At 37.1% G+C, this 10,703-nt stretch overlaps 1 protein-coding gene across 2 annotated transcripts in view; it reads left to right on the top strand.

Annotated features, from left to right (window-relative positions):
- Positions 1–10,221, top strand: part of LOC122092050 (bet1-like SNARE 1-1) — a 12,979-nt gene extending 2,758 nt beyond the window's left edge. For both annotated transcript variants that reach the window (XM_042662356.1, XM_042662357.1), the window contains exons 3-6: positions 5,260–5,410; positions 9,667–9,723; positions 9,807–9,866; positions 9,957–10,221. In XM_042662356.1, the coding sequence (XP_042518290.1) occupies positions 5,260–5,410; positions 9,667–9,723; positions 9,807–9,866; positions 9,957–10,046 (358 nt within the window). In that variant the 3' untranslated portion in view covers positions 10,047–10,221. The remainder of the gene's footprint in view (positions 1–5,259; positions 5,411–9,666; positions 9,724–9,806; positions 9,867–9,956) is intronic.
- Positions 10,222–10,703: the final 482 nt, after the last annotated feature.

Here is a 10,703-nt window from a genome sequence, read left to right as displayed (position 1 = left end):
AAAGATACTAACAGAGAATTTCCAGAATTTAAATCAGTCATAAATAGGAAAGTATTTGAATTTAATGAGGTCGAATAGAGGAGAGGAAAAAAAAAGGGATCAATGGCTGATATTGTGGAGATCAAATAGGGGAGAAATAATCTATGGTTTAGGATCAGGCAACTAGCTACTGATGGGAAAAAAAAAAAAAAATATATATATATATATATATATAAGAAATAAGAAGGAAAGAGGGGAGTAAGCGATGGGTAGACTAATGAAAGGGAAGATAAGTTCTTTCCTAGAAAATAGGATGTGAAACTGAAGCAAATAAGTTGAAGAGAAATCGAGGCGGAAAAAAGAGAAATAGAAGGAGAAACGAGGGGAAATATGGAGAAACTTCTTACTATGGGGATGAGAGAGTAATATCGTAGATGGGAGAGAAAGAGGGGAGACCGGAATTGTGGGGGAATGGAGAGAGGAGCCAGCTTGCAGATTTTGAAACATAAATTCTATCCATTAATTCCAAATTGTGGAAGGGGGTTGGTTGGTCTACATTGATTGTTTGAAAAAACAGGAAAAAAGATCTCCTAGATTGATTCATCTACTTATACTTTCCTGACTAGGACACTAATCTTCTAAACTAATTCAAAGATTAACAACTTAGGAATAACATATAAGATAAATCTCTAATCAACTATTACTAGCATGAGACCCACTAATGAGATAATAATTTCCGTGCTCCCCCCTAAAACCCTAGTTTTGGGCTTTATATTTCAGCCTATTACAACAATTATATCCAAAAACTAACCCAAACTAATATTAAAACCTGGCCTGCATTACTGTACACCATTGAAAGATACTCCTATGTAAAACTGATGCCATGCTTTGCCAAAGTATAGTTAGGAATTGTATACTACCCCACAAAACTTAGAAAATATAGCATCAATGCCTTAATTTGAAGGCTAATATGCTGATTTGGCATCACTGTGATAATTTACATCCACATTGAGCTTGGTGGCTGATGATGACTGCACGTTAATGTAGAACCAGAATCACAAGTGATCCTAATCCCAAGCAGGATCTGAAATTTTGACTGAATAGAGAAGATGTCTTCCAATAGGCTTGGTTCTAGCTCTCAAACACTCTCTCGCAGCAAACAAATAAAAGAAAAATAAAAAAAAAGATAATTCGATGGAGGGTTGAGAAGGGGGAAGAAGAACTAGTGAATGGGCATCTCACCCAACTGCATCCCACAGCAGAACAACATAAGCCATCTTTTTTTGTTTAACTCAAATCTTCTTCTCATTATAATTGATGGGCTTTAAATAGCCTTACATTGTTTGGACCAAAGACATAATAAAAAAGGAAACCAATGGACTGAAATAAGACTTTCTAATTTAAGTTCTAACTTGCTAACCAAGTAAGAGTAAATTAGAAAGTAACTACTATGATAAAAAGGAAACTAACCTAAGTTACAAAATAGAAAATTCTTTGACTAATAAAATAGGAAACTAATTGGCTCACTAAGAAAAATAGAAACTAACTAAAGTAAACTAAATAGGAAATAAAAATAGAAGATTTTGATGCAAAGTACTGTTTAAGTGAATAGTGTCACGTGAACAATTACTCATGTTACTGTTCACATGAGTAGTGTTTTCTAGCTCTTTTTTTTCTCTTTATCTTCAAGCTTTGATCTACATCAACTCGCCCCCTCTTAGAAAAAATTTGTTCTCAAATTTTGTAGAGTATGAGGGTGATTGTAGCATGGTGCATGCCTCTTCAAGCTATAGAAAAAATTAGGTAGCACCTTGATCATACGGATGCAGTCGTATAAGCACAGTTGATGTTCTTCGAGGTACTTCAAAGGGATGACGAACTCCACGTTCTCAACTTCAAGGTCTTCAGATGTATCCATGGGGTCATTTTCTAGCTTGCCCTCTACTTGCTCTTCTTCGATCATAGGCTCTTTAAGTCCTTTGTCCCTGTCATTCACAGTATCCTCAATGGTTTTGTCAACCATTACTTCAATCTCGAACCCTTTAGGATCTTTCGCTTGGCTGTCCATAATCACCATAGTTATTGTAGCACTAATCTTTTTGGGTTCGATCTCTTTGTCCACCCTTGTGACCATGTCGCTTTCGATTTCATCCACATGAATCCCACTTATAGGAACATCAATGACTAACTCTTTCTCGACAATAGCAATCTTGTGACTTGTGGGTGGTTTTTGGAAATCTAGTGGAGGGAAGTACATTCCCGATACATGTTTTGTTAAGTACATGCCTGCCAATTCGTACTGCATCTTTTTTCACGTTCTAGGCTCACGTCCTTGAGCTTGAAGTTGCCTTTCACGGACTCTCCATTGTATTCAAACACAATCACTCATCTGGGGGCAAACAGATCGAAGTTGTTGCGTCTCTGTCAAGTTGTAGTTGTCAAAGTACATGTCCAATTCATCTACCCATTCAAGGAAGATGTATGAAGAAAGTTCCTTACAAAAATCACGTGGCTCCATCCTTGCTCTGGCTAGGCTCTGATACCAAATAATGTAGAACTAGAATCACAAGTGATCTTAATTCGAGGTAAGATTTGAAATTCTGGTTGAATAGAGAAAATGTCCTCCAATAGGCTTGGTTTTAGCTCTCAAACACTCTAATGTAGGAGTAGAGTATAAGAAACTAACACCTATAGTTTATAATCCCAAATAAGACAAATAGGACCAGGAAACAAAGAAATAAGACCCTCAAATAAACCCTCAAGGGTACAATACCAATATAGGAGCAAAACTAGCCCAAAACCTAACCCGATAAGAGAGAGAAAGACCTGCTATAGAGCTGGAGAGAGATAAGTGCGGCCAGGTCTGTAGGGCTCCAATTGAGTTGCACTCTTGGGCGTAGGTAGCCCCTAGGGAATATACCAAAACCTAAAAAATTGAGACTTTTGATAGACGGTTGATGTGATATTTATCTTCTTGATTTTCAGACTTAGGAGAGAGAATCTGAAGATATCTGCAAGAACAACAACTGGGTGATCTGAACAGCTTCAAGAAGTGGATTGAGTAATCCTATCATGCCTTCTAAACAACCCTTAACTGTAGCTTCTTAATCAGATTCATTATAGAGGAGAAGAGAGAGATCACATAAAGAAAAGAGGGGGGAGAAGAAGAGTCACACAGCCGTCAGGCTCTTAAACATTCAAACTCAATTCATTTTTTTTTTTTCAAATCTGTCTAATTAGAGTGCATTAGCTTCTCTACATAAAGAGGGCAGACTAGTAGTCATAACCTAACTAGGAGTTAGACTCCAAGTAGGACTAGACATTACATAATAGGAGTTGGACTCCAAATAGGATTAGGACTAGAACTCCAACATGGAGTAGGACTAATTAACTAATCATTCACTAATAGGGAAACCTAAACTGACTAAAACTAAAGTAACAAAGGAAATAGACTCAAAACAAGACTCTATCTAAGCTAATGAATTAAATCCCGTTTTCCTACTTTCTACTCATATTTTAGGCCCATTAAAGTGACCCATTACAAAGAAAACCCATGGGAACCAAGGCCCAACACATACATAACCCAACCCAAGGCTTATTTGCAATAAGATAAACCCATTAAGTGACTTATCTACATCACACTCTCTGACAGCAAACAAATAAAAGGAATATAAGAAAAGAAAGAGAATTCGATGGAGGGTTGAAAAGGGGGAAGAAGAATTAGTGAATGGGCATCTCACCTAGGGCATCTCACCCAACTGCATCCCACAGCAGAACAAAATAGGCCATCTTTTTTTGTATAACTCAAATCTGTGTTCTCATTATAATTGATGGGCTTTAAATAGCCTTACATTGCTTGGACACTAAGACATAATAAAAAGGAAACCAGTGGACTGAAATAAGACTTTCTAATTTAACTTCTAACTTGCTAACCAAGTAAGAGTAAATTAGAAATTGACAACTATGATAAAAAAGAAACTAATCTTAGTTACAAAATAGAAACTTCTTTGACTAATAAAATAGAAAACTAACTAGCTCACTAAGAAAAATAGAAACTAACTAAAGTTAACTAAATAGGAAATAAAAATAAGATTTTGACACAAAGTACTGTTCATGTGAACGGTGTTTTCTGGTTCTTGTTTTTCTCTTCATCTTCAAGCTTTGGTCTACATCACACGTGATCCACTTACAGTTCCTTTTTTGTTCCTTTGATTGGTTTGTACATTATTCATTGGTGGTTTTGTTTTATTTTATGTTTTATTGCTCAATCGAGTTAGTGGCAATTCTTTAATTTTTTGAACTTGGGGGGGGTGTTGTTGGGTCTTATTGTGAATCTAATTTTAATGTAATCGTGGCACTGTTAGTTTAGTCAATGTGTGTAGTCAATTGAATTTTTTTTATCTGAAAATTTAGAGCAATGGTGAAGGGCATCTAATTCAAAGTGGGAGTTAAAGCCTAGGTGAATGTCACGGTTTCTCTTTGTCGTCTCCCCTCTTACTTCTTTGAGATTTGTTCATCAGTATGAAAGTACTTTCCTATCTCTTGAAGGCCTTAAACTCAGACTTAAATATCCCAGTATTGATCATAATTTCGTTGTGAAGGTTCATAATTTACCTCTACCCTACCTCTTCACCATCAAAACCCTGATTTTCATCCCAACCTTAACACATCCATTCTTGTTAACCATTGGCCCACCCCAACAAAAACCCAGCCTTAATACCCTCTAAAATCATTATCTACATAAATTATTCCTATATAAATCAACAAGCATCATGGGTCATTTTCATTGTCTGCACTGTTCAATCATGAAATAATATTACAATGTTCTCTTTCACCTTCTGAGACGCTTCTGAGACATTTGAAATTTTAACTGGCTTGGATATTGTTGCTGGATCAATCCTTGAAGAAGGAATTTCTCTCCCCAAGTTTAGCTGTAAAAGAATTGAAGAATCTTCCATTCAAAGAACAAATGTCCCAGTTCTGCTGTCAGTATCATTGTAAGGCACTGGAAAATTTTAGCTAGATATGTCCCTAATACGTATCTGTGCAGATCCTGTCAGATGTTTTTATTTTTTCTTTTCCCTACATATAAATGTTGTCAGGGAAACACAGATGCCGTTGTAGTGGTTTGCATACTATTGTTTGTGCAGGGTAAAACTTACCCGAACTAAAATTGGATTTTTAATTACTTGCGCTCATGATGGGAGTTAATAGAGTATATTTGTTTCTCATCCATCATGTCTTTTTTTCTCATCATATTTTTGATGTCTTGATGTGCAGGGAGTTGCGTAGCCATAGAACTGCTCTCTTTGATGGCATTGAGGAGGGTGGGATCAGGGCCTCTTCATCATACTCCTCCCATGAAATTGATGAACAGGACAATGATAGAGCTCTTGATGGATTGCAAGACAGAGTCATTCTATTAAAGAGAGTAAGTGAAATCACTCTTTGTTTTACCATTCAATTATATATGTTTGTGGCTTGTTTTCTTGCATGATTGGGATCCTGATTCATGGTAAAATTTGTCGTTTAGTTATGTATAATTTTAATTTTTTTCTATGAGTTGGCCTTTTGCTAGGTGGTTTACATCTAGTGGGTATTTCCTAAAGTAGAAAATATCCAGATTTCCATGCTAAAAAAACCTGTTCTCAGGTTCAAATCAGTTTTCAGTCATATGATATTTGGCTTGAAAATCTCTGCTGTATCTGATAGTAGTTCTAAATTTACTGTGTGACATAATTATAAATAGGCTACAATGCCCATAGTTGAAGTGCTACATTTAAGATCAATTCTTCACTGCAATCACTTTAATCCACCCCCTTGTTGAAAAACTGTAATACGCCCTGGGGAATTCCTCCCAGCAAACTTCCCAGTAAAAAAAGTGAATTGTCCAAGTGCTTCTGACTAACTACTCTCGACCAAGGTATTAAGGTGGTGAGGCGACTGAGGCATTTGAGCGTCTTTCGGAGTGCTTTGGTGATAGAACGAGCATAAGGCATCGCCTTATTGAATAAAGTGTTCTAGTGTTTATTTTTTATGTAACCATTCTATTTGACTCAAATGGCATATTAAAAATAATATAATACTACTCATATGCTAAATAAAGATTAAAGGTTTATATTTCATATTAATGCAAGATATTCATTAAAAAAAAAAAAAAATCAATAAAGTGAATAAACTAAGTTCATCTTCATCAATCATCAATCATCTTAGCATATAATATAAATATATAATTATGAAAAAAAAATTATAAATATAAAGAAAAGAAGACTTAAATTATACAAGTATTTATATAACCCGCAGCCAAGAACATCAAACTAGAACCTTGGAGCTGCATATTCATCCAAAAAAAAAGAAAAAAAAGAGAGAGCTGCAGAATAAGCCATAATACTATATCTAGCAGTACCATCTGACGAAGAATAAATCAGAAAGCTACCAGCCACAAAAAGCAATACTTGATAATCAAAACTCAACAGAAAAAAAAAAAAAAAAAAAAAAAAAAAAACCGAAGAAGAAAGAAGAAGAAGGTAGAACCGTAGAAGGGAGAGGAAATTAGAAAAAGGCATAATACCTCTCGTACTGCAGTTCCACACTTCCAGCTGCAGTAAGAAAAGATAAAAGAAGAAAACAAAGAGGGAAATAGAAGAGATTAAGAGAAAAAAGAAGAAAAAACACCAGGTAGAAACCGTAGAATGAAGAAGAAAGAAGACGGATAAAGAAGATGAGAAAAAAATGCATCAAACGTACCTGCCTTGGTCTGAGGAAGGTTCGCCAGAGGAGTCTCACCATCGCTGGTGGAGTTTCGTCACCACCGGATAAGATCCCAAAGGAGGAAGGACGGTTGCGTTGGCCCCAAAACCCTTGCGTGATTTCTAAGTTTGTAACATAATGTGATTTGATTTTTGTTTTTATGGTTGAGGTTTTGTATTCAAATACCCTTGATCCCACGATTCTCATGTGTAAGCTTCCTCATATACCTCCCAATTAGTAAATTCCATTTGGAATCCCTGACCAAATAGTTAAAAAAATAAAAAAATAAAAAATGGGCATAAGGCGCCGCCTTGCCCATAATGTGTCATAAGGCGCATAACGGTTGCCTTATAGTGCCTTAACCATTAAGGCGACCGCCTTATGTGAACCCACTAACACGGTTCACTGCCTTAAGCTCCCAAAACTGCTTCATCGCCTAGGCGTCGCCTTACCAGCACCTTGGCGACGCCGTAATAACTATGCTCTGGACTTTGAAGAAACCAGGAGTGGCTCTCATTTTCCTGCATTGCATGCATGGCCAATGAATGAACCTCTTTATTTAATTGCCCAGGAATGTACTTCAACAAACATCTGATAACTTAGACATGAGTCCAATAATGGATAATAATATGTCTAGAAAGTTGCCATGGGCACGATCTTGGATAAGCTCTACAGGTCCCTTTGCATCTGAGCAAACTTTAATTTCTCTGACTCCCACCTGCAACGCTTCTCTAATCCCGATTTGCAGTGCTAGGGATTCTGCTAATTGAGCTGAGATAGTACATGAGTAGCTACGGCCTGCGGAAACTAACATACCATTACATAATCTCTATATCCAACCTGATGCTCTCTCTCTCTCTCTTTCTTTGGTGTTTTCCTTGATTGCAGCGTAAGTATAATCTTGTGGTATAATCCAGAAAACTCTGATGTTCTCATCTTGGTTCGGCTGATTTTGGTTATTCTCAGTGTCTCCACCATTTAAAAGAAGGAAAAGATGAGCGAAAATGATTAAAGAGGCTGCAAAGGCCAGCTACTAGGTGCCCATCCAAAGATTCCTTTTTTCCATCTGAGGGGCAAGGAGAAAAGAACCTTTGGATGGGCACCTAGTTCTGCCAGATGGCAGGTCAGAAGGAACTGAATTTTTTTTTGGATTGGATAGGCCCCAAGGTCATTTTCTAGGCCTGCTACAACACCGCCTACAAGTCAAGTTTCAGCCTAAATAGAGTTGTCCAAATGGAATGGTGAAGCTTTGAAAATCCAGGACTGCTGGTTCAGTGGCTGGCTGAACTGGCATTTCTTCTCTCTTTCTTCCTCCTATCTACATCACTATGGGAGGGTGCATGCCAATACATGGACAGATGAAAATATGAGGGAAGATATCAGTACATGAGAGTTCATATTGTTCCTCACGGTATATTGGTGGTGCATCTGGCATTGCATATGGGCACCACAGCCAGAAATATTCTCCCCTAGACTTAGGCTGTCTTTGGTATAGTTTATATTTGTATTTATTACCTATTTTTGAGAAATCATTTGTGATAATAAATTATGGACCACAAATAATAATCATTTGGTTACTATTTAGATAATAGATTATATAATTAGAAATAGGTTTGGTAATTCCTATTTATAGAATATATTCTCTAAACATGAAACATCTATCGTACATAATGGGATTCCAAGTCACAACCTTTCATTCTGACATTCAATCAAACACACTATGGACATCATCGATCTTCCCACATTAACCACTGTTGTAATGTCTTACACGGTCATGTTTTTGTTATGGAGGAATCATTGAACCCTATATAGGCTTGAAGAAGACATTTATAAGTATAACTGTATGAGAATTGAACCTGAGATCCCATTTCTAGACAAAACCCGTACACTTCTCGAGCTCCATAGCCCACTCTATGCTGCTTCCAAAGATCCCAATCAAGATATTGACGGTAGAAATGCTACCCCTCACACCTGATTGCTCCATCTCATCGACAATCCCACAAACAAGTTGGATAGAATCGGGTGCAGACAACTTGGCCAAAATGGTAGGAACTTGATTGTAGGTGAAGCAATCATGGAAAAAACCGATGATTGAAGAGGAACAGAAGCAGAAGAATTCGATGGCTTTGCGAGGGGGATTTATGGCTTTGAGGATTTCTCTGGCTTCTAAGGTGGTTATGGTCAGGTCTAAAGTGTTCGGATACTTGGGAGAGTTTGAAGAAAGGGTCAGAGGAGGCTGGAGACTGAAGGATTCTGGAAACTTTACAGATGAGATAATGGCGTGGGAGTGTAGCTCCTGGGCTTCGCCAACCACTAGGCCGCTTCATTTGGTAGAGAATCGGCGTTTGGAGACGAAGTAGCATATCCCAATTAGCTGATGCCTCATGATTCAGTCATCTTGGAAGTGAACGAGAAGGACATCTACCAAATCCTTATTTCTTATCATAGGAGAAGAAAGAGAAGCTCTGGGTTTTTATTAAAAAAAATCAAATTTACCAAATTGCGCCTGATTTTGAGTAATTATAACACGTGTTAATTAAAGATATAGCGCACGAATCATTAGAAATGATTTGTGGTCACAAATCACAAATAGCTTTTCATCAATTTGTGATTTGTGATTTTTTCTGATTTAAAATAAATAAAAATAAGTATAATAAATCATACCAAACAATTGTAAAAGCAAAAATAAGCTAGATAAATACAAATAGATATCAAACCAAAGAGAGCCTTAGTTGGTAAGAAAGGGCCTGAGTGGTTGGTTTATTAGGTGATTAGGATGCATCTCTCTCTTTCACACACACACACACCCACACACACACACCAGCATGCAATTAAGAGCTATGATCTCAGCTGGAAAACTTTATCTTTGAAGTAACGTTCATGGTTCATATCACCAAAGCAAATAATGATACTTTTCATCACCATGTATGTTACCAGTTGACTGGAGATGTACATGAGGAGGCTGAGAATCATAACCGTCTACTGGACCGAATGGTAAGCTTAAACCTAATTTTCTCTGGTAAACTGAAAGACATTTGCTTATCTTTTTTCTCACAAAGATTTTATTCATTAACCAGGGTAATGATATGGATGCTTCAAGGGGAATCCTTTCTGGAACTGTGGATCGATTCAAGTCGGTATGTGGATGAGATTCCTTCTCTTGCTGTATTCTCTTTTCTAAGGTGGATGTTTTATTACTTAGTATGGTGAACTCTTTACTGCTGTAGGTTTTTGAGACCAAATCAAGCAGGAGAATGTTTACACTTGTGGCATCTTTCGTCCTCATCTTCCTGATCATATATTTCCTGACTAGATAATCAATCTGTGTAAAATTTACTAGGGTATGACTGCTAGGTTTGCTAGACTGGAAAGACCCTCTCCTTGATACACCCACCCCCCTGTAAGACATTTCTGCAAGTTCATGAGTACATTTCTGTGTATTTGGCTTGTTTGCAAATGTGTGGAATGGACTGCAGTTCTTCATTTCCTGCATCTTTAGCTCTGCTGATCTGCCCTTTTTTTTTTTTTTTCCTTTTCTCCCCTCCCCCCTAAACCACCCCCCCCCCCGGCCAAAAAAAAAACCCAAAATGAAATTCCTTCTTATATTGACTCAAAGTACAGGATACCATTGTTCCTTCTTTTGGCTATTTTCAATGACTCTTTGTTTTGTGTCTTGAGCCCTGGAGGGCTTTTTCCAACCTTGAAATCAGACTTTGATTATTCCTCCTTATATGTCATATGCGTGAGCCCAGACTACCAGGAGTGTGGAATAGGTCTCCTGCATGCTGAGATTGGAAATATGTCAGAGAGAAGGTTACTGTCTACCATATTTATCCTTTATTTGGTTGAAGTGTATCTATTCTCCTAAGCATGAAGCTACTGTATTCTTCTTAAGCTTATATTTATATTTCACAGTTCTTTTTTTTTTTTTTTTTTAAGAAGAAAAGAAAATTCATTAACTAAGTATGCTTAAG

This window comes from Macadamia integrifolia, chromosome 10 (genome assembly GCF_013358625.1).
Source record: "Macadamia integrifolia cultivar HAES 741 chromosome 10, SCU_Mint_v3, whole genome shotgun sequence".
Classification (NCBI taxonomy): domain Eukaryota; kingdom Viridiplantae; phylum Streptophyta; class Magnoliopsida; order Proteales; family Proteaceae; genus Macadamia; species Macadamia integrifolia.
This window is presented reverse-complemented; position numbering and strand designations above follow the sequence as displayed.